The following is a 24,492-nucleotide window of genomic DNA, read 5'->3' on the forward strand; positions in this document are numbered from 1 at the left end:
GGTTAGGTATTCCTTTAAGGCACAGTTTGGCACGTTTGAACAGAAGAGGAAGCTAGACACACCTGTGCTGAATAAACACATTACATTCCTGCACAAACACAGCCAATCCTCACCATCACACTGGAGTCCATCCTCAGAGACTCTGAATCCAGGTTGGCAGACGACACACGCGAAGGAACCATCTGTGTTCGTACATGTTCCCTGGGGGCATGTGGTTGGCAGCGCGCACTCGTTAATATCTGGCGTGAAAACAACACAAACTGTTAGACATATGTTGCGGGGACCGGGGCGTCTCACAGCCCCCAAAAAAGACTACATTCCTGATGAAAGGAAAGAACCATTAAACCCCATCAGTGTTCCTTTTTTTCAGGCTTAATAATATACATATGGCAGCATGCTGGATTCAATTTTTAAAAGTGGTGTTGAAAAATCCTACCTTGACAGATCTCTCCGTCATGTGATACCCTGTACCCGGTGGGGCAGTTCTCACAGGTGTAAGAGCCTTCCGAGTTCAGACAGATCCCATTGGCACAGGCAGACAGGGACTGGCACTCGTCAACATCTGGTTAAAATACGCACAGACATGCATGGACACTGATCACTATAAAGACTGAATACTATCTGGAGGGGTTTCAGTTGGAGTTTTTATTTTTGAGGGGACAAAACGCCCAGATGTGTTGAGTGAGTCTTCAACAGTCGTTGTGTTTTTGACTGAATAAGGAGCACAGCTGGAGTTTACCTTCACACCTCTGCCGGTCTTGAGACACTCTGTAGCCAGCCTTACATCTGGTACAGGTGTAGGATCCCTCCGTGTTGGCACACACCCCACCAAGACACAAGTCACCCTGGGCACACTCATTCATGTCTAAGAACACAGAAAATCCAATTACCACTTAAACTTGGCGCACACTTCGTCACAGATGTGTGTCAAAAACCACTGTTTAGGAGAAATCATTAAAACAGCCCATTTCATACCTTCACATCTCAGTCCATCAGCAGATGGTCCAAACCCAGGCCTGCAGTCCTGGCAAGTGTAAGAACCTGCAGTGTTGATGCAAATTCCCGCAGGGCACACATTTCCAGTTGTGCACTCGTTGACATCTAACAAAAAGAAACAATTTGCAGACATTACACCGATGCAGAGAGAGCTACACACGCTGAGAAGTATGCAGTGATGAGTTACGCCCAACAGCTCTAGATAATCCTTTGCAGACCTTCGCAGGCTGCGCTGTCTGAGGTGACTTGGTAACCATGGTTACAGGTACATTTGTAGGTGCCGTCCAGATTGACACAGCGGCCGTGGAGGCAAACTCCAGGAAGCGCACACTCATCCACATCTAGAAGGAAGATACAAAATAAAGAAAAACTTTTATTTTTTTGTAGCCTTTTTTTTTTATTGTCATTAGTGCCTGGAGGCTTCTGTAGTAGCACTGTAGAGATATAGTCACAGAGCTGTAAAATGATTTCTGACTTCTGAATGTTGTTACCTTGGCATATATTGTCCGGTGTGAGTTCGTATCCCTGGAAACAGTTGCAACTATAGGAGCCCTCGATGTTGACACACCTTCCATGACTGCATGCTGTTTGGTTCAAGCACTCGTTTACATCTGAGGACAGAACAAAATCAGGAACGTACTGTATGTGAGATGGGGATTTTAGGTTTTATTCAGCCATAATGTGACTGAAGGGTCAGTTCATCCTCAGTTCATCTACCTCTAGTGCTATCTAGACTTTTGAGATATCTACCTGTTTTTTGCCGACCACCCAATACAAAGAAATTAAATGGTCAGTTGTGGTGCTAACAGAAAAATAACATTTGTAGCATTTAACAGGAGCTTAACTTTCCCAGTATGTCGCAGTAACTCCAATTGCTATTTATTTGGAGACTATTTCAGTTGTTGAAGGTAATAAAGTGTAATTTCCCAATGCAGGAAAAGTCAAACAAAAGTTATTTCTCTAGGCAGACAGAGATGCAGAAAACCAAAAGAAAGATGTCTCAAAAGCCATAGGCACATAAAACCAAACATGTGCGATGCTACAAAACACTCGATCAGAGTGAGAACAATGATTGCTTTTGTAATTCGGGGTGTTTAACACAAGATAAACTATGAAATGCCGATGAAATGTAGGCAGTCACAGCAGGAAACAATACATAAAAACAAAGACGTGTGTACAAAACCAACGTTGCATTAGGAAAAAGGGAAACAATTACAGCACAATTAGCTGATAATGACTGAATAATAGCAGTCATTACGTCAGTGCCCAAACCTCATTCAAAGAGCTTTTACTATTTGCAGCAGTAGCTGTCTTTTCCACATCGTGAGTCAGAACCAGGGATTATTTGTGGAAAACCTCAGGCAGAAATAATGTTTTATAGTGGATTTTACCAAGTGTTAACAATGGCACATTTTCAGCTTTGGCCAAGGTGTGGGGAGAGATTCTGATTATGTGAGTGTAAGTGAGGAAGAGACATTAAAAGAAGAAAAAGAAAGGAGGGGAGAGGAAGGTAAATCATTTGTCTGCAAAAAGAAGTGTAGAGAGGACGTAACAGAGATGCTGAAACGGAGTGCTCTCACACTGAAAACACTGCGAGGGACTTACAGGCTGGGTTTTGTTTGCCTAGCGGTGGGCACTGCCAAACGTCTGTCAGTATGGCTCAATGCTTTGTTTCTGCAATCATCCGGCATCTCTCAGGCCGAACTGTTTTCTCTATCACACCAGCAATTAAGCTTATCCATGATTTGGCCAATTGGGCCCAAACTACTGTGCTACTGTCAATTGACTGGAGCAAACCCTGGAAGCCTGGCGCTCATGTTGCCTGTTTTATGTGAGCAGACGTATACTGCAGGCCCGTTAGCGCTGCCTTGGTGGATATTCGGAATAAAAATATTTACCTACAGCGTTATCCCCCATTTACTGGCTTCCTCTCAGTTGCTATTTATACACACCAGGTTTACACAAAATGAATAATATTAGTAGACTCACAAACACAAAGTGGCTGAAGTGGTGTTTCCTTTGGAGGCAAGTTAATCCGGAGATTTTTAAACAAGGGCTACAGTCGTCGGACTCCCTGAGAAATCCATTTAAAAGAACTCCAAATTACAACTTAAGTGCATTTCCATATTTTCCACCCTCATTCTGTCTACCGGCTTTTCACATTTCTGGAATACTCACTCCGAAAGCTTGGGTTTCCAAACAAATTAGAGGGGTGGAAGGTCATAGAGAGGGGATGTGGTAAGTCACACCAGTCAGGCTCTTATGTAACAGGGCTAATTTCAGGTTGGGAGCGTGATAGTTTAAACACAACCCACACCGAATGCAGTCGGCGGCCATTTGTGTTTTCAAATAAAATAATACACAGTTAAAAGTTTTTACAGCCAACCGTGGTCAACACTATGGGTGAGTGAGGGAATGTGTTTACGTGTCGTGACCTCTGTGCAGTGGGGAATTAAACCTTTGACCTTCTCATGCATCTCCAGTGATGGCTCGGTCCTCTCAGTTAGCCCAGCAGTGGTAATAAAGCCTCCGCTGGGCCCGACAGTACAGTGGCCAGAGCGCTCCAACAATATTACGCGCTGTTTGTTCAAGGCTGTGGCCAAGAAAAAATATTTGGACTCTCCCAAATTGAAGTATTATAAACAATCTTTTTACGGGGGCCAGTGATATCAAAATATCAGCAATAGCACAGTGAATGTGTTTAAATAATATTGGGGATATGCGGAGGCTGCCGGGCCGAGTAGTTGATATATCATACGTGGAAACACTGAATGGAGAGGGAGAGAGGGTGGAGGGTCCGAAGTGGCCCTAAAGTGGTCAACGCTTCACATATAAAAATCCAGTATTAAGTCTTTTGAAGCGTGACATACCATTTATTTCATGTATTTTTTTCCCTTTGAGCAAAAAGCCTCAATTCAGAGAAACTACTTCATCTGTTGCTATTTGGTGAACCGTACTGCACCATGAGCTGTCAGCAAGTAATTAAGGGTACGGCCTGTTGCCATGGCGCCTTGGTTATTTTGGTGATGCCAACTGGGAGCAGTAGCTCTTGTCTACGTAAATGTTACCTAATACAGGAAGCTGTTACGGAGTCAGAGGGAAACCCGGCTGTTTTCCATGCAGCGGTCGGATACACCCTGAGGAGTTTGGGTAGTGGTGATGGTGCTGCTGCTATGATTCTTACCCACACATCTCTCATTGACGGGCCTGAACCCGGGGCCGCAGTCCTGGCATTCGAAGGAGCCAAGAGTGTTGACGCAGACCCCGTTGGCACAGGAGCTGGGGTCCCTGCACTCATCCACATCTGCTCAGAGAGAAAGAAAGATTTAAATGTGTTGTTTATAAAAAATATGCACACCTATGCAAGAAAGAGGCAGTGAGGTTACAAATGCTAATATATACAAACACCAAATCTCTCTCTGTCACAGACTGTGCGTAGTTGTCTTCCTGGCTTGGATAAACTGAGTATGTGTTTTGTTACCAGGATACACGTTAACAAATAGGCCTGGCTTATGTTTTGATTTTTTGTGAAATATATGTGTGCATACATAGGCGCCAGTGTGTGCATGCAAGTCACCTTCGCATTGGCCTCTCCCAGACTTGGCGTAGCCACTGTTGCATTCACAGGTGTAAGATCCTTCTGTGTTGACGCAGTCACCATTCTGGCACTTGTTGGGCATGCTGCACTCGTTAATGTCTGCCAGTTTGAATGAAAACCAAGGAGAATGGAAAAGAAAGTGACTATTGTGTTCCACAGCATTTCGGTAATCAGGTCAGGATACATTTTAAATGAACAGTGCTGACAGACAAAACGTGTGGCGCTCTAATAGAGAGACAGAAAGCTAACAGCCGATGTAATGGCTTTCATCCATTGGAAACATTATGTCTTCTGCTGGCATTTGGGCTGTGTCTCACCTTGACAGAACTTCCTGTTCTGAGTGATCACCTGGCTGTAGCCACTGTGGCAGTAACAGGCATAGGATCCATAGCTGTTAACACAGTGGCCCTTCCCTTCACATGGCTCCTCGTCACACTCATTCACATCTGCAACGGGAGACAGAGAAAGTAAGTAAAGACAAAACACCGGGAAGGTGAGTACAAGACATCATGCAACATTACATTGCTGTTCCTTTTCTTTGGCAGAGACTGTACACTTTTCATGCCCTGACTTTGTAGCTCCTCTCCTGTGCAGGCATTCCTCTGCGATTGGCCTGAGCCCAGCCGAGTGGAGCAGAGTCTGCGGCCAAGTGGCCTTCACCATGAGGTAAGGGATCACAGCAGCGTGGCAGCTCTTTGGAAGGCCTGCTCTATGTTGTCAGGCATCAAGGAACAGGTCAACATAAACAAACGGATCCTTTTCATTTTTGGCTCGCTTAATTTCTCTAGGCTTCTGTGCCACGTAACGTGTTGAGGACTCGCTCGAATAGAGACGACGACAGACAGAGTCAGCATGTGTGTGTTTGTGTGAGCCCTACTTCACTTCAAGTGTCCCACCATTACCCCATGCTATCTCCCCCTCTCTGTCTTTCATCGTTGCTTACCAATGCAGTTGGTCTGCAGTGCGCTGAGATTGAATCCCGCCTCGCAGCGGCAGGTGTAGCCAGTCTGCACAGGGATACATTTCCCGCGGCCACATATGGCGGGGGTGGTGGCACACTTGTCAATGCCTGCAAGAAGCCACAGAGATGTTCACAGTCATTACTCAAGGGGCAGACGGGAATATCTTTGACCTAAGGTTAGGTAATATTACGGACACTGTAAAAAGTTTAAAAAACTGCATTCCATTAGCACATGTTGTTTTTACCATGGAAACCTGTCTGTTTCATAGGTGAGGTCTTGGATGAGAACAGATTTTACAGCACTGTAGTGTTCTAACAGGTGGTACGGAGCTCTTACAAAGAGGTCAGCGAGAAACAGGTCACGCACAGTAGAGCCTGACATTGGTGTTGTTCTTGTCTTTGTCTGTCCAAATGGCTTGCGGTTAAACACTGGGCCCCTATGTCCGGTTAAAGGAGGGGAAAACTACAGTATGTCTTTCTTTATAGGATTACTGTAAATTCTCCTTGCTATCACTCTTCCTCTCACTGACACCCAAACACTGTCGTCCTTCACTTTTCATAAATCTGGCCTCTCTCGGCTCAGCTTTGCTTCTCCTTCCAAGAGACACACTCAGTCTTGGTTTCTCGCCCTCTCACCCTCTGCGCTGCACGGCATCTCCAAGCCAAATTGGCTCTGAGAGAAAGAGGTCAAATAAAAACATAATACAAGTTCTTCTCGGTTGAAGTCTGGGTAAGCCTGAAAAAATGTCTGTCTGCCAGTAGTTGATAGTTGAGTTATTGTGCATCATGGTCCTACAACTCCATACCCACCTGGCAATTAAGGACTTTTGATTTAATATACAGTGTTTCTTTACCAAGTTCTATATTTGCTTTTTACATTACAAATGTTAGCAAACATATAAATGTGAATGTAATGTGAGAAAATATCCAAATTACTAGATGCATTCTAGATAGTATGTAATTTACCTTCCATAAACCCAGCCTCCAGCTCAGCAGCTATCCCTTTCATGTTTTTTTGACAGTTCAATGAGACCCCGTGTATTTAATATGTGAATTCTAATTAATTGTTTTACCTGTGGCTGAAACTGTGTGGGTCGTGTCCTCTGAATCCGGCCTCTGGTTGATGATGGAGGAGTCTGGAGAAGTCTCTGTGAAGACAGACGGAGACTGGGTGAGTGCGAACACAGTGAACCACTAACACTGCGACACATAGTAAATTCTCATTCTCTACGAGCTGCTTGTTTTCCCAGCCACTGCTGCCCGGCTGTCACTCACTGGGCAGCTATAATAAAATGATCTACTCTTTCCTCATGGGCTAAAAACAGTCAAATGACCTAAATAAATCAAGTCGACTCATTGAATTCAGTCAACCTTTAGACTTTAAAGTCAATGTTTTCACTGGCGTGAGGGCGGAGCAGCATTGAGACCTCCATCGGAGTGAGAAATTCATAGAAAACAAACCCTTCAGTGCCCAACTGAAACTACTATTGAGTCTGAGCTTTGAGATGAGGCATTAAACAGCAGCATCGAGGAGGTAGTGTTTTATGATCTGTAAATCTAAGAGACAAATACCTGGATCTTTCAGCGGTGAGTCAGTCACAACGGCTGGCTAGAAAAGAAGCAAACATGTAAAAGATTATGGTTACATTTCATCACCATATTCATCTTCATGCAGTATGTCTGCTTTTGTCGACATATTCCGCGCTAATTAGTTATGTATCTCTACCAAAATGTGGTCTGAATAAGTTACATAATCATAACAAACCCTCCAGCTGAGAAAGCAAAAGCATATCGTTCAAGGATAAACATTTTAAAAGTACGTGCCAAGAGGCTGACAGGGAGGGAGAACTTACCGGGCTCAGAATTTCCGTATCTGCAAAAAAACAGAAAGGAGACAACAAGTTTATCAGTAGCAAAAAGTTGCCATTCTTTTTGCATACAAGTACCATGACTCACTGCACTCAACATACACAACCACCCATGATCTCTTTAGGCACTTAAACCGCAGCGCCGGATGTCTTTATTTCTAATAAAACAAAGCTTACGGCGTATTTATCCTGTGAAAGCCAGACAGAAAAAGGTCAAAGTTTCAACAAAAAGTAGTGTAGACTACTGGCCAAGAAAAAAAATGCAAAGAGAGACATGGAAATAGAAATCTCTGATAATGAAGACAGAAATCCCTAAATATTTACAAAATTGTCTCCTGATATAAATCAAAACCCTGTAGCTTCGCCAATAAAGAATCTCACGAGCATTAAACCAGGAAGATGTATTTCAAGAAAATCCAGAGGATTTAGATGTATGGCCCATGTGGATTAGTTGTGTGCATTGCTTCGATGCTCAAAGGGGGTTCACTTGAAAACATCCTGTTGATGTTTGAGTTCTCTTAAAAAAAAGCTAATCCGTTTGCATCCTGTGGAGAAAAGTCACTCAGCTGCCCCGCATTGTTTATGTCATGGTCAACGCTATGTTAGGAGGCCTTAGGGCATAAGATGTATATTCAGCAGCAACTTTAATCGCTCTACCATTCACAGTAATCCGAATCAGAGTCAGCTTGGCAGAGAATGAATGTACCAAACATGGTATCCTTACCTTCCCGCTCTTTAGGTGTCTCCCTGTCTGGGTGAGAGGGATGGAGAGGATGCTGAGGAGTCTGAGGGTCCCGGGGTGCTTGTGGCGTTTCAGGGTTCTCCGGGTATAAGGGTACTTGAGGCAGAGAGAAAGTGGGGCTCTCCTCCTCCCATGACACTCCCGTGCTCTGCAGATCATCTTCCCCGAGCCGCGTGACAGATATCTGCACATCAGAGAGCGAGTACGTGTATCCGTGACCCGCTGGGCAGATCTCCTTGAAATGGTCTGCAGAGTAGCAAACACATAGCAGAAAAAAAACAATGAGCCGGAGAGTAACTTTAGCTCACATTTCTGTCTAGATCAGGGGTGTCAAACTCAAATACACAGTGGGCCAACATTTTAAAATGGGTACTAGTCGAGGGCCGGACTGGTTCAATGTTTATTGCAGAACTTATTGAAATGAACTTTTTGCACATATTAAACCTGGAACTAACAAAGCTTAAATTATTGCCTATAAAAAAAATATTAAACATTAAATAATCAGTTGCATTCATTTCTTATGGCTCTATCTGCAGCTTTTCCGGAGTCATTTCTTATGATTAAATTTTTCCACAGGCCAACAACAGCTTCAAAAAAACTATTCCCCTCAAAGAAAAAACCAAACATGCCCTGTTGTCGTGAGAGAAAAAGTGCAGAAGGAATCATCCATTAAACTCAGTGTGCTGCTCTGTGATGCTAGTTCAAGCCAGATACTTGGCATCTCATCTCGGGTGCAAGTTCATCAATGTTTGGGCTCAGGCTCTGAGCTGAGGAGACCCTCAGGATGGAGTGAAGGTGTGCGTGCAATATACCGGCGGGCCAGATCTAATAGTAATCCACCAAGGGCCTGATTTGGCCCCCGGGCCTTGAGTTTGACACATGTGGTCTAGACTCTAGATAGTCAAAGCAATGCCATAACCCGTCCGTGTAATATTGTTATGTTGAGCATGCTGTGCTTTACAACGTGCTGTAAACGAGGGATTCTGGTTTCGGGCTATTATAGCAGAATAGCTCGCTGTCACAGAGGGCAACCAGCGAGGGGATTTGGAAAGATTTGGGGATATCTGCGAACAGACACAGCCATGCCAGTAACAGGAAGTAGAGGATCATGTAATACTGACTGACCTTTGAACTCTTTGGTTGTAGAGGCGTGTGAGTGAGAGGCTAATGGAGGATTGGCTGGCTAGATAAAAGGAGGGAGACTACAACTCTTTGTGTTGGAGCCCAACAAACCACAGCGATGGTGAATCCATTACAAGTGAGAAGCACTGTGTCCCCTACCTGACCTGAAAGCAACGACTCTATGCCAAAAAAAGTCTGGAATAGAGATATGAGTAATGAGTAATGACAGATACGTGGTCGCTGTAAATGCAGGAAATGTGGATATGATAGGCTACTGAATGATGAACTTAAAGTGGAGGGAAATGGGGCTTTATATATGATGAGGAGCCACATCAGAGGAACGGCAGTAAATATGGAATGATAGTCAACGGGCTCCCGTTACCAAGGCAAAATTAATGGGCCTGGCTGTTGGGTTCAGAACATGTCTCTAACAGCTTGTCAGGCCATACAAAAGCCAGCAAAATAATCAGGGGCTGTGAGTCTGTGTACTGTGTCAGTCCTGGCTGAGCAGCACCATGGAGGTCTGTGTGTGTGATATCTGATCTGTGACTATCCCAATGAATCACTGGCCAGTAGAGACACTCCATAAAACCAGCCTATTTCTCTCAGAAGCTTTGAAGATTAAATCGGCATGGAAAAAAAGATGACAACTACTTCCCATGTTTCGCTTGGCCAAGCTGTTTATTTCTGCTGTGAAGCTTTTGTCGGATTATTAGTGGGGTTTCTCTCTGAGGGTTGGAGCGATAACACAAGACTGACTCCCACTGTTGTGCAGCTTCCAAAATATGAAAACCTTTATGTTGTTGGTCCTTTTCCACCCCAAACACATTTGGTTATTTTTCTGCTTTAAAAGCCTGGCAAAGAGCAGAATGGTGACTGAGTGGTGAATATCCCTTTGCCTTGGCTTTTACTACCATTGCTAGCACTTGCATAATATTACATGTGACATTTTTACATCTGCAAAAGCATTTAACCCAGAAATTATTTTTCCTCTGTAGTTTTCTCAGTTTTCATGAACAGTAATCCAGGAATGGAAGGAACCATTTGTCGTGATTGTTTTAAAGTTGGCCACTCCTCCCAAATTCAACATGGGTAACTGTGATGGCCAGCAGATGAAAGCCAACCCACGATGCACTCTTGCTTTGTATCTGCATTTTTAAAAATCTTTATAGTTATTGGATCCGCCATTGTTGCATAGCTGTGCAGGAAGAATACGTGCTTATGATGTGGCACCTGGTCTATATGTTTTGAAAGCCGTCCCAAACACATCCAGAAAACAGCAAAATGTTAAGAAAAGACAAGAGACTATAAATCGTTTTTTGGGGCAAATGGAACTCATTGTGCCTTTAAACAGGCACATTTGTAGAGGTGAATTCGGGTAACATGCGACAGCAGGGTAACTTTTTGGTGCTGTACCTGATCCCGGCAGAGGACAGCGGTCACACCCGGGGCCCCAGGCCTTGCCCACGCGGCTGCAGCAGCAGATCTGCTTGGTGATGTGATGAACCATCGGCAGAGAGCATGAACTCGCTGACACGGACCGGTAGCAGAACGCCTTCTGGTCAGACACAGCCTTGTCCGCTGGGGAGAGAAGTCAAAATCTATCAAAGTCAAATGCAATACATGACAGAATGGCCACAGTCTTGAATAATGTGTAGCTATACTTACAGACACAATGGCTCCTGTCGGGGTCTAAAAAGAAGCCTGGTTTACAGATGCACCTGAAGCTTCCTTTGGTGTTGAGACATTCAGCGTTCTTACAGAGCCCAGGCAGCAGGCACTCATTGACGTCTGTGAAATATGCAGTGCGTCAGTCATGGACTATCTACAACATTCTCATTATGGAAATATTATGAAGTCATGTTTTTCCACTGCCAAGAATTCTTTTTAAAACTCACAATAAACCCCTCAGACAAACTTACAAGCATCGATTACAGTTTTGGTTTAATGCATTTAACATTATCAAAACCTTCATGTTTGAGATGATTTAAGACTTTAGAGCTAATTTACACTTCCAAAGGTGACAAATTATTGCAATAGGTCATGTAGTGACCATTGGCAGGGAGGTGATGAAATATGGAAACTTTAAGATTTCACAATTGTGTGAAAGTATGGAGGAGTGATGAAACATAATAACAATTTGTCCACTGTAAAGTAGAACACACTTAATCATGTACAAGCTTCTGACAGAAAGATATGATGAGCTCTGGTGGATGTGGTAACCTTGACTTTGACACTGAGAAAGTAGAAGAATGTTCTACATTTTCTTTCCCAGTATCTTTCCTTTACAGTGTCCAATAAGGTCAAGGCATCCTCCGCTTACGTCAATGAGTGAAAGTTAAAGAGTTTTTATTCCCTCTGTCTGACCTGAACCATGTGCTGGAGGGATACAGTGGCCAGTGGAGTTTGCTTATTGCGCCAACAGCTCACTCAGAGTCACTAAGCCAAATGACGGCAAGAAAGCCAGGTAATGTGCCAGCCAGGAGCATTGGGGGACATATTTCAGGTGCTTAGTCATGCGGTCAAACTGGGACCAGGCAAAGTTTGTTGTTCTACCGTGTTAAACAAAGAGTACATCATTAGCTTTTTTCCCCTTGCTTTGACGACTGGAACCTGACAGCCTGCCACCACAGATTTTCCCAATTTTAATTAATCTGCTCTTGTTTTGTTGTTTTGCTTCCTTCTGGAAAAAGTGAGTGTATAGGGCTCGGGGCTAATATGTTTTGAACTGAAGCAAATTTAGAAGATGCCTCAGTGTTCTTTTAGTTGTTTTTCCTTTTTCTATCTCTGCTGCACTTTGTTTTTCCATTTGTCCTTTTCTGGTTTTGAAGCTGAAGCTGGCCGTATAATGCCGAAGCCTGTACGTTATGACAATGTAAACAAACCTGTCTCTGTTAGTAAAAGTGAAGACAATGAAGCAGACCACAGATGTCAGGCATGCCTGTGCTGATAAACACACTCGACAAAGCTAAGAACAACATTATTCTCCTACAGGTACTGTGGGAGCTCGGTTTAGTTTAAGCAGCATGCTATCTGGTCAGAGTTCAGGTCAGCGTTGGGCTCAGTCTTCCTCACATGGGGTCTTTAATCCACGGTTCAGTTGAGTCCCAGATTAGTGCTATTGTTACAGTCGGCTGGTGAGTTGATTGGAATTTAACCTGACTTCCATGACAACCTGTCTTGACCAGCACTAATCTCAACATCTATTTTGAATCTATGCTTGGTTGCACTCATTGGTAAATAGTCTTTGTGTGTCGCTCAGCAGCTTTTATGATTGTTGTTTATATTGATAAATGATACCTATTGATGCATTAAGTGTCAGCCAGTCTGCTACGACCTTACAGGCCCTTGGCCACTTTTAATGCGTTGTGACTACTTTGGAAGTCTCATACCAGACAAAATTCATGGGGCCAAAAATGCATCCATTTAGAAACTGTGAAGAAAGGGATTGGACAGTCTCAAAATACAGCCAAATAAGTAATTACTAGGAAAAATTTGTTTTCACAGGCAAATTCCTGGTTTTATAACCTAATATAAAATGAGGTCACAACTTGTTGTTCCAGGCAGTTTTCAAGAAGACGAATGTCAAATGTCATTGTTAGTAGCTTTTATTAAGTGGAGTTATGTTAGACTTCTATCATCTCTTCTTTTAAGTAGTATGTGTAACATGACCTGCTCTCATCCCAGCATCGGTTTACTGCCCCCCCCTCCCCCTGTATCTATGCATGTTAGATATGTCAAATTCCGCTGACTTAGTTTCTGAGAAGCAGCGTCTGAAGATAAGGAATCATTTCTGAAGTCAGAGAGCATTGTGTGGCTATAATCGGTCATCTTATCGTCACTGAAGGGTCAGGGGACTGCAGGCAGTAAATCCTGCCTCTTACCGAATATGAGACAAGCTCCGCTCTGTTCCAATAAAAAGCACTGAAAATAGCTCAGACTTGGAGCACTAGCTTGGCTAGTTGAACACCACTCTGATAATAATAATGACTAAATCCCAGAAAAAGCAGGTTTTTGCCTCTTTGGCAGTTGGCTCGAGACCTGAAATTAAAAATTATTTGGGGGAATGGAGTGGCAGCTGAACAGGGCAAAAACGTTAAAGCGGTCCAGTAAATATTGTGGGTAACTGTCAGCTTTGCTTTTTTGGAAGTCAAGGCATTAGCGACTGAAGGGGAGGAACATCTTGAAACAATCACCAAAGAAAAGCATGAATAATAGAAAGATACATTTCCACATGTGTTGGCTAGTTGACATACAATTAGGAAAATAAGTGTGTCCTTGTCCACAGGTCTTTGTTTTTATTAAAATATGTCTCCCAGCTCAATCCTTACCTGAAAACATTGATGGTACTGTATTGTGTCAATCAGAAAACATGTTGAACTCGCTGACCCCGGATGAGGCTGTTATAGATGTAGTCATAGCTGTCCATTGAACCGTTATGCTTTTGCGCTCTTTAGGCTTCAGTAAGCATTGCCCTTTGGATTATGACACCATTAATCAAGTCATTGACCCAGCTCAAGTAGACTGTCAGAAAGGAGCATTTGGTTGTTGAAAGTGTCAGCGTCCGTTGCAAAGTTCACAGATTAAGCAGTTCATTTTTCCAGTTTCATTCAGCCGATGTTTATTTGTTCATTTGTCGACAAACTCCGGTGCTGTATACACCAGCAACAAATATAAATAGTGTGAATTCTCTAGTGGGAGACAGAGTTGACACTGTGGGTGGTTTAAGGGCTTCATTAACTACCAGCCAGCTGACAATTAGACACCTCTGGGATGCTGCCGTAGACGAAAACGCTGTGTTTGCCTGGGAATATTTTGTTTTTACACAGAAAGCTTGGTGAGGTGGCAGTTCTGCTGTTTTTTATTCTGCTGGCACAAATAGGGCTTCTGAGTGACAAACAGGTCTGCAACTAAAGCTCCCTTTCCAAATACTCAGAGAGCCACATTTACCGTAATCACACCCTGCCGTACCATTCTCCAGTCAGAACCTCAAAGACCAATTAAAACAGCAGCCCCAGGTGCTTATTGGCTGTTGAACTCTGACCCTGGACCGAGGCTAATTGTACCCTTGACCTGGTTCTCATAGGGGCCAGACGTACAGCAAGGAATACTTTTATAGAGCTCCCCAGGGCCCGAAGTAAGCATGGAAACATATGGGCAGTAACATTTCATCACATCCATGCCATTGTATTTATTAAAATTCAGTTTTTTGCAATGGCTTGGCTGCTTATTAAAATATGCAGTGGCTTACATCATATAACAACCAGAATATATTAAACTACATACACATTGCCCAACATATTTCAGAGCTTACCTTGACAGTGTGTGAGATTCATCCGTTTGAATCCTTTGGAACATTCCACTTGTCCGTTTCTAATCACTGCATATGCTGCAAACAGAAAGAGAAAGCAGGGCTTTAGAGGAGCAAAATGATCTTAAAGTGCAGAGCCTCTCTGTCACAAAGAATTGCATTCATTGAAAAGGGATAAGAGGAGCTCGGCTTTAGGAGGGGTCCATATAACTTACAGATGTGAGCATCTTGGCGAGAGGAAAAATGAGGGGACCCACAGCTGGGCCTCGTGGGACTCCAGAGTGAGTGTGTGGAAATGGATCCCCATCAACCGCATTTATAAGACAGCACTGCCAACCAGCAGAATGTAAGGATAACACTTGACGTCATTTATAATCATATTACCTATTACTCTCCTCAACCCCTAGGGACTGATGAAGGAAGTGCTTACATCATAAATATGTTGAGGAAGCCTCCGTGACAGCCCTGACCTCTATCATCAACCACAGTGCGAATCTAGGGAAACACGAAACACGAAACTAATACTTTAATAACTGTGCACACGAGGAGGAAGACTGATGTACGGCTCGCAGGGAGGTGATCGGCTCAATGCTTCTTTCTGCCTGGTATGCCAAAGCAATAAAACCTTATGATGTGTGCTTCAGGTGTGTGTATTAGAGCTATGCAGAAGTAAACAACACAGAGCGGCGATAATGACAGAGGCCTGAAAACCTTATGTCATTACTCATACAAGCCCCAGCCTGAGCCATTCGTGTACTGTATGAGAGGTCAATGTGACTATTACATGTCAAAGAAGAAATTGTGATGATTGTCTGTATCTGTGTGTTTGACAGAGAGATAGAGCGGATGTGTACAAGGTTCTATACGTTTCCAAACAGAGACAGGGCGATTATTAGGAGCAGATCTTTCCATGACCTAAACCGAAGTAAAGAATTTTGCTTGATATCGTGTTGAAAGGGGAAGATTTAACCTCTGATTTTGGAGTGGAAAATGTGTTTGGGTGTAGAAAGCTCTCCAAAAAAAAACAGCATACTTTATAGCATGACGGAACTGTTTCTCACTGTTACAGCCTATTCACATTACAATCATATATCATACAGCTTAAAGGAATAATGGTAGAATTGTATTTTATTAAAAAAATGCTACAATAAAATTGGCTGCATACGCAGTGTATATTCCAGCATGTTCAAATTAATGAAATAAAAAGTAATTAAACTTTTTAAAATGTTGAATAAGGATCACTATTTAAAAATATGTTTATCATGGTGCAATACATCTTCACATCTATTTTTCACTTACACCATAACCCAATGAAAGCAGACATAGAAAGAAATCCTCGTTTCCAACATTTCCCACTAACAGAAAACAGGAACAAATGACAGTGATGACAATCCTTGAGTTTACCCCATGGCCAGAAAAAATAAGATAATACCAAAGTATGGTAGCACAGTAAGCATACTTTGAACCCGCTGCCACAGCGACGAAGAGTTGAAAACAGAGGTGACGCATGCAAGAAATACGGTCACAGCCCTGCCAGCAAAGAAAACAGATTTCTTCCCCTGGCAGAGTGCGCTGGGAAAAATTGCTCTGCGTTTGTGGCTGATGTAAATGACTATTTGGATGCCTGTCTGCTGGAAAACAGGTCCAGACAAAACCAGCCACCTACGCCACCAGACATTAACAAACACATACATTGAATCTGTATTTGCTATTTGTTTGAGAAGCTGGTAACTGGAAATACTTAGGTACCATGTGGGTTGAGGTTCCAAACCCAGAGGCCATAAAAAAGCACTTTTAATAGGTACGGGATACCAACACAGCAATCCTGCAAACATCTACCGTCAACGCACAACCCGGCAATCAGTCATGAGTTTGTGACATTTTCCCAGGAGTGACTGGAATGTGTGCCACATGGAGGCTTTGGGAACGCTGTCTTGGAAGCTGAGTTATGTTTTGGTCCTGCTGTGACCTAGTGGACCAGTCAGGGTCAATGTACCTGAGGGTTGTCAAAGCAGAAGTGGGTCAGCATGAAGGGGGCAACGGGAAAAAAAGGGGGGAACTGTGTCAAAGTGACGCCTCTGTTCTGTCTGCCCACCTCCTCATCTTCCTCCGCACCCTCATAATCCCCCTTTCAGAGTAATGAGCTGTCGTGGTAGGGACGTGGGCACGCCCTCCTGCAGCGATGGGATCAGGGAAAGTCTGGCCTGAGTGACAGCAGTGAGCATATGCCAAGGGAAGCCCAGTGGGGGAGGTCCGGGTGTCTCAATAAAGCTTATTAGCAGGGAGGTGAGGACCTCTGCAATCTGTAACAACTTCAACATGAACATGAGAAGTAGATCATTTCAAAACTCTGCTTGTCTCAAAACTGCCTGAGAGAAAACACTGAGATGTTGTAAAAGTCTTTAAGACCTAATTATAGGTGATGTCAAGTTGGCATGTTTCCACATATACCAGACAGGTTTACATCAGTGGCGAACCGTCAGGGCCTTCAAGGTATTCAGAGAATACCCTGGAACACTCAGATAAAACAAACAAAAAAACGATTTAATTATATAAATAAAATGTATATAAAATGAATAAATGAGAATGGTATCTGTGTTGTTGATCTGTAATATTACAGTGTTACGTTGATTTGTTTGTCCTTCTCGAACCATGCACTACGTATTTCAGTGGTTTTGTGTTAGAAAAGAAAGCAACCAATCAGATCTTGTTCTGGGTCTCTGGGTAGAATATCCTTCAACCAAGGTATTCTACATCCTTGATAGAATGCCCTGGCCGTTGCACTGAATGAGAGCGTACGTTTGGACTGACAGTTTGATCAACCGATCATATATTGATTTGTAGCCAATGGGCCTATTCTTTCAGAGTTTCCCTCGGTTCCAGGGTACACTAGAACAGGGGTTCTCAAACTTTTTGTTTATGCGGACCACTATTTATTATCAAGGATTTTCGCGGACCACCTCATATGCAAACCGTAAAAATAAGTACATAAACTTAGTGTTAAAACGCCGATATTTTTTTATAGTTAATTATAGACAATCAAAAGAAAATTGAAGCCTATCTGATACTTTTGTGACCGGTGTCTGTCTGCGTTGTGTATGTTTCACAAAGAGGACGGCGGACGGTATTTTAATTAGGTAATCCCAAACAATGCCACAAGTGCGCACGCGCGCAGTGCACTCACAAAACGGGCAGACAGGTCTACATAAACAATGTATAGGCCTAAATTGCATAAAGGCTTGAGCAACAGTATTGCAACCAAGCAGACAACGCTGCTTCTCTCTCTCTCACTATCTCCACTTTCAGAATCTATTTAAATCTAAAAAATTCCCAAAGTTGTCCTGAAATTCACTTATTAAATAAACGAAACGAAAAATATAGCCTACTCAGGGGTGGATCTAGAAACATATTCAAGGGGTGGCAAGGGGGTGGCAGCCAGGAGATTTTGAGGGGTGGCATCCCCTGGCAGAAGTATACGCTGATTTAATCGCAGTCATATCAATCAATGTTAAATTGGAAAGCCAAAATATTGACATTTTAACTCAATAACATAGGTGACATTATTGTGTCACATCAGTAAAGCCTTAAATAGAAATAAGATGGTAGACATAGGCCTAATTGAATGCATTTTAACTGAAACATTTCTGAATTAGTTTGTTTCACTCTTGGACCAGGGGTACCAAATCTATGCAGACTGCTGCAATAAGTACATTAATTAACTGTGTCATCGATGTTTGTCTGAATTAATATGATAATATTAACAATCATATTATTCCTATCAGCTGTCAATCACTGTTATGGTGCAGCGATTACCATTCTGTTCAGCAAAACGCCTAACAAACTGATCAAGATCCAAAGCGTTAGTGCGTTTTGATTCAATGCTGACTACAGCCAAACTTGACAGTCTCTTCTCTGTCATTGTAGACTTCAAATACCTCGTTCCTTCCTTGTACAGTACTTGGGTCCGGATGCTTCTCGTTTTGCGCCGTCGAATTCAAATGAAATCGCCGCCAATCATATTTCCACGCTCGCGCCAGGGCCGGGGGAGGGGTTACAAGGCTCGTGTCTTGTGGTGCATTCACTTGCACTCGGACATAAGAGATTTTCTCTCATAGATGTCCGATGAGCCCAACGACCACTACCCCAGTGCCTGATATCATTAGAAAGCTAGGAATCTCCTCTTTCCAACAGTGTATACAACTCAAAATTTGTCTTCGGGCCTTCTACAGAAGGTCCAGTTGTGATAGACACGGTTCGCCACTGGTTTACATGATATATTTCGTAAAACCTTATTTGCACATGGGATCAAATTTGGCTAATTCTACTTCATGTTTCCTCATTTGCATCATGCATTTAAAAATGTGTGTAATCTGAGTTTAGTTCAGTAGATCTTTATTTTGTTCCCTCAGGGGAATTTGATTATAGTTGTGGTTTAAAAATCAGAGTAAATACTAGATGCCCTTTGTGTGATGTATACATGACACAAAGATTCCTGGCTGTTTGATTTATTATATTATTTTAATGCAAAGTGTTATAATCTACTGTGGTTGTGTCTGATTCCAAGACTCCTGTACCAACAAATCAGTACCGTATCTTCTAGACATTCAACTAAAGACAAGATAATGAACACCAGGAATACAAATCTAAGAAAACATGGCTATATAATTTTGATATCAAAAAAATATGAATTAGGTAAGGATTTAATTATGTGTACGTTCTCATGCTTGTTTCTACAGTTATTGTGTAGGCAGTGGCCTGCAACAGTGATCTCAAGCTTCGCATCATTAGTGTCCCCCTTGGTTACCACGACTGTAGACCCAGACTGGTCTGTATCCACAGACAGAAGCTTCCAATTGTTGTATATCCATTTAGCCCTGTTCAACAAAAGACTTTGTCACCCCTTACTAATTTATTTCCCGTCTCCATTCAATAGTGTTGTGAATTCCACTGGCAACTGTTCAATAATATTTGCTCAAATTCCCTGACCTGAAAGTGTAATTCAAATCCCTCTGAGCTTTTTGATAGATGGTGCTGTCCTAAATTTAATCGGAATAAATCCCTCTTTTAAACATTAAAGTAAACATTGCTCCATGTTGGGCCCTGCTGAGGGTATTAAAATGAAAGGACAGCTTATGCAAAATGAGAGAGAAAGTAAAAAGAGAAGGAGGCAGGAGGCTGAGAACGGAGAGAGTTTATATTCAGATGGGTTTCTCGGCCGTACAGAGATCTTTAATTGCTAATTTGGTACAATCAGCCCGCAGACCACCCGGCCTGGGGCTGTTCTTCTAAAATGATTGAGAGGTCTGGTCCATCAATCACAGGGCGCAGAGCCCTCCACCACCTTCCCCAGGGACCTGCCTGGGAGGCAACCTCAGTGTTGGACTTCTCCCCTTAACTGACTGGAAAACTTGAGAGCGCCTGGGAGACGGAGGATAGAGAAGGGATTGATGCCATCCACAGGACGTGAACAAGAGAAGTCTTCCTTTCCACTCTATTGTGGGCAATTCTATAGGAAAACAACCAACACCAAAGTCAAGGCCTCCTCAGGAACTTTTCCAGAAATCTACCAACTGAAATGCCCTCATGGGACAGGCCTGTGCCGCCAAGAGAACAAACCTGGAGCAAGCGAAGCTCTTTAATCACTAAGTAGGGTTTCAGGTCTTTATGAGTCTCTAAAATGAGAAAAGCCATCTCTTCTTGGCCTTTGAGCGAATGCTTGATTGGAGCTTGCTTTCAAAACACAATGTCTCCTTGGCACGTGCCACTTTTGCCATTCTAGCCAAATATAATGCCCTGTAAATTACAAGGCCCTTCCAGTGGAGCTAAAGCTAATCAGTTAGGACACATGGGACTAATATCAACATCCTCCTGCTGATATAGACATGGAAACAAAACCACTGTACAAGCTACGAATGATTTTCTCCTCATTAACAGTCCAAACTGTGTGCGTATCATATTGGTATTACCATCATATGGCACATGTGAAGCAACAAAAAGCCTTTGATTAGGAGATTATCAGCAACATAAAAATGTTATTCAAACCATACTTTAACTGTTCCTATTCACTAGGGAACGCATTTTACACCCCTGCTTGTAGTTTGACAATTTAGCTTAACGCCCTTTTCCAAAATGCTGCTGGCAATGGAACCCGCATCAAACACACATTTAGAACAGACCCACATTCCTCTATAATATCCCATTCACTGCAGAATATTAACCACCTGGGCTAGCTCCAAAAGAAGGCATGCCACAGTACATTCCCAATACAAATGTGCTTAACTTAGCTCTTATCCAATTAAGAAATGCAGCACATATTTCATACCCATGTGCCTCCAACTGGGATTTATGTCTTATGGTGGTTTCCCTGTGCTGATTTGCCACACTGCTGCCCAGCTAATAGATTCCATCATTGTAGTTGTGAAGGGGATAACACTAAGTCAACATCAATGGATCAAACGATGTCAAAGAAATGTGACGTCTCTATATAATCACCAGGAGAAGCTGCTGTGGATTTGTTCCAATACATCTGTTCTCTCACTCGCTCAAGTCATGCATCTCTGGGTTTTGTTGGTCATTAACAAGTATTCATGTTTGATCAGCCCTAATAAAAAGTAATAAGTGCAGGCTTTGGCCCCTCGATGAATGTCAGATATCATGTCTGGGGAATATATAGGGATTAGGAGGGAATGAGTTCATGTGGGAAGATCTGTGGAGCTTTGTAGGCCGGATTTTTCTGTGCCTCAACTCATTTATTTGTATCGAAACCTCATGAATAATATTGTCCTCAATACAGAAAGACATAGAGACAAGGGAGGGGGCGGGGGAACAAGCATGTGACTCCCACAGATAGACGTGGAATAGAAAGCAGGGCAAAGACAGCGTTAGGGCAGTGACGTCATGATGACCTTGACGACCCAGGGAGGTAGAGTTAGAGGAAGCCGAGGCTCCTGTGGGTGGGATGGTAACTTTTGGCCTTCGGGACATCCGATCTGGGAAGCCTCCCATCCTCGCAAAAGAGTCACAGTCAGGGAAGATGCCCAGCAATGACAGATGGGAAGACAAACAGCCTGTGGAATTCCATTCGCTGTGAAACTCACAGTGAGGGAGGGGCTGCCAGCACAATTATACAGAGTCACGCCAACACTACACTAAGGGTCAGACTCAGGACACAGCTAATATCAATCAGGGCTGGAGCGATATTAACTAATAGGAATGTAGACTAACATCAGCCTGGCTCTTTGCTTTTTAAGAATAAACTTCCTCTCAGTTTCTCTCAGGTCTCACGGGACCTGTGGAACCAATTGTTCATCCTCATTTGACTTACGTAAGATGTCACTGGTTAGCTCTTATACTTGAGGAAAGTTTGGAGCATCTCATTCATTATCAGAAATGACAACCCTAGATTTGATTACTCTGTAAATCAAGCTCAAAATGGGCGTGGTCCCGGGCAAAGGGGGCCAAGTGACTACTGTCCCCTTCCAGCACACTTTACTCCATTGGCCCGATTTGGCATGACACAACTTTACAGATATCTAGTTATGATCCAAATGATGACTGCTTTCGAATATGGGTGGGGGGAAAGAGCACAGTTCCCAGAACTAAGGCTTTTGGCCCCCACAACTAATGGCCACATTTTCAGTCAAGGCTGGTAGTAATCAATCAAGTATTCTTATAGCCCAATATCACATATTAAACATGCATCATTCATCTGTCATTGGAGCCTAGATAAATCCCAAAAAGAAATCCCAATTGGGGAAATAATGGAAAAGGAGAGAGCTGAGAGAGCCGAACCAAGGCCGGACGTGTTAAAGAATAAACAGCATAATACAATTACAACCTAGACAATCCAAACCATGTTGCTATTTGATCCCATCCCAACATGTTTTCTAGATTTTCAGATTAATTGGCGATGAATTTTCTGACGATCTATGAATTTATTAGTCGCCTAATGGTTTGCAGCTCTTGAAAAGTGTAGAGCTGTTTTTTTTTTTTAGGCCTCCTCTTCATCAGAACCAGAGGGACTGCAGCCTCTTCTGGTTGATCTGGATCTCATTATGACACAGGAATCCTCAGCATGCGACTTTTAAAAGCTCTGGCTCCTGAAAGCTTGGGCTCCCGCTGAGATGGGACACACTGGTATTCGTGTCTCCATAACATCAGCCCTCCAAAACACACACACACACACACACACACACACACACACACACACACACACACACACACACACACACACACACACACACACACACACACACACACACACACACACACACACACACACACACACACACACACACACACACACACACACACACACACACACACACACACACACACACACCCACACACACACACCCATCCCTTATTGCCACAGCAGTGACATAGTGTCCTTGGTGTATCTTAATAAATAATACCCAGACCTATATAATGTCGTCAGTTGTGCCAAAATCCAAAGACCTCTGCAACAGCAATACATCATGTGTCTACATTTGTTAAGCACTTTGCTGATTATTAATCAATATGATTCCAGTCAGTGATGAGCAGGCAAAATGGGCATATAATGAAGTAATTCTAGGAAGCATAGACTTTAAACAGAACTGATGCCATCAAAGTGTGGTCATGTTGGCATCATCTATAAATGCAATAAAGAATATAAAGTAGCAATGCATCATCTCAGTTAACAGGGCAGTTTGCAACCTGCTGTAAACTGACCAATGGTAGCATTACATCCCTAAATACAAACTGGGCTTTCATGACATCATTATCACATACTTAACAGGAGACACAAGAGACCTTTTTAAAGCCATACTACTTTTCTCCACACTGCAAGTCCACAACTCACCCATTCACTATGAAATATAAATGGACAGCCTCGTTTTTCAGGGGCTGTTTACTCCAGGTTATATATCATTTCTGTCAAACACGTCAGAAAACATACATCTCGGCCAGTAACATCTAGCCAAGGGTCTAAACTCAGAACAATAACACTCGAGAGGAATTCAAAGCATTTCTCTTATTAGAGCTCCCTCTAAGACTTCTGGGACTAAATGACTTCATTTTCCCTCTCTTTCATTCTCTCTATACTTTCCTCCCTGTCTGCGTGTGACCTGGGACCCCAGGGTTAACAGTATGCTGCCACCCAAAACAACTACAAAAATGAGGGAATGGGGTCTTCACTTTGTTTTCCCCTCACACTTCAAAGGAGGGAGCAGAGGAAAACATCTGGGAGCCAAAAGAGATCGTGCCGGAGACTGTAGGAATCTGTCCTGCCGAGGGAGATAGAGAGCGGGAGAGAAAAGAACGGATCGGCATCTATGATAGATGGAGGAGACGGAGAGGGATGGTGTCTGCTTCTGATTAAGGTCCGGTCAGACATTAAACAGGGTACAAGAATTTGACAGCTAACTGACATCTGTGGGCATGGTCGTAATACAATTGAAAGCATTGGTGGTGGGAAACGTCCCCACTTGCTACGGAAGCTGCTTACCAGGAGGCCCCAATATAAGTCATACACCAGCACAGAAAAATAACCACGCCCTCAAAATAACACCCATAGCTGTCAGAGTCTCCATCTACAGTGAATGGTGTCACCACCCACCCTGCCTGCTGGCGTGCTACCTCCCTGCTGCTGTTTCTCAAACCTACCGCAGCTCTGGTTGGGAAGCAGCTGAACTGCGGCTGTTCATTTCCTCTGTGAAGGCTACGTTGGCGCGATGTGTCCCGCAGAGTGGGTGGCACTCCTGCCAGGCTCTCATCTTAACGCTCAATGTGTTTTCATTTACTTCCAGGTTTTATTTTTATGGAAACCAACCCAACTTCATTCTTACAACTGGGTGCGTTCACACAGTCGCGTTATAGGTGTTTAGGATTCTAATGAAGACTGCTATGCTAATC

At 43.1% G+C, this 24,492-nt stretch overlaps 1 protein-coding gene across 2 annotated transcripts in view; it reads right to left on the reverse strand.

Moving 5' to 3' along the window:
- LOC307013684 (latent-transforming growth factor beta-binding protein 2-like) overlaps nucleotides 1-24,492 on the reverse strand; it is an 85,345-nt gene that overhangs the window by 21,404 nt on the left and 39,449 nt on the right. For both annotated transcript variants that reach the window (XM_079641173.1, XM_079641174.1), the window contains 17 exons: nucleotides 14,602-14,676; nucleotides 10,956-11,078; nucleotides 10,704-10,868; nucleotides 8,148-8,411; nucleotides 7,409-7,428; nucleotides 7,128-7,164; nucleotides 6,629-6,703; nucleotides 5,538-5,663; nucleotides 4,912-5,040; nucleotides 4,574-4,693; nucleotides 4,181-4,300; nucleotides 1,488-1,607; nucleotides 1,215-1,337; nucleotides 976-1,101; nucleotides 740-865; nucleotides 437-562; nucleotides 114-239 (listed from right to left, as the gene is read on the reverse strand). In XM_079641173.1, coding sequence (XP_079497299.1) covers nucleotides 114-239; nucleotides 437-562; nucleotides 740-865; nucleotides 976-1,101; nucleotides 1,215-1,337; nucleotides 1,488-1,607; nucleotides 4,181-4,300; nucleotides 4,574-4,693; nucleotides 4,912-5,040; nucleotides 5,538-5,663; nucleotides 6,629-6,703; nucleotides 7,128-7,164; nucleotides 7,409-7,428; nucleotides 8,148-8,411; nucleotides 10,704-10,868; nucleotides 10,956-11,078; nucleotides 14,602-14,676 — 2,001 coding nt within the window. The remainder of the gene's footprint in view (nucleotides 1-113; nucleotides 240-436; nucleotides 563-739; nucleotides 866-975; nucleotides 1,102-1,214; nucleotides 1,338-1,487; nucleotides 1,608-4,180; nucleotides 4,301-4,573; nucleotides 4,694-4,911; nucleotides 5,041-5,537; nucleotides 5,664-6,628; nucleotides 6,704-7,127; nucleotides 7,165-7,408; nucleotides 7,429-8,147; nucleotides 8,412-10,703; nucleotides 10,869-10,955; nucleotides 11,079-14,601; nucleotides 14,677-24,492) is intronic.

This window comes from Notothenia rossii (assembly GCF_949606895.1).
Source record: "Notothenia rossii genome assembly, chromosome: 7".
NCBI classification, from domain to species: domain Eukaryota; kingdom Metazoa; phylum Chordata; class Actinopteri; order Perciformes; family Nototheniidae; genus Notothenia; species Notothenia rossii.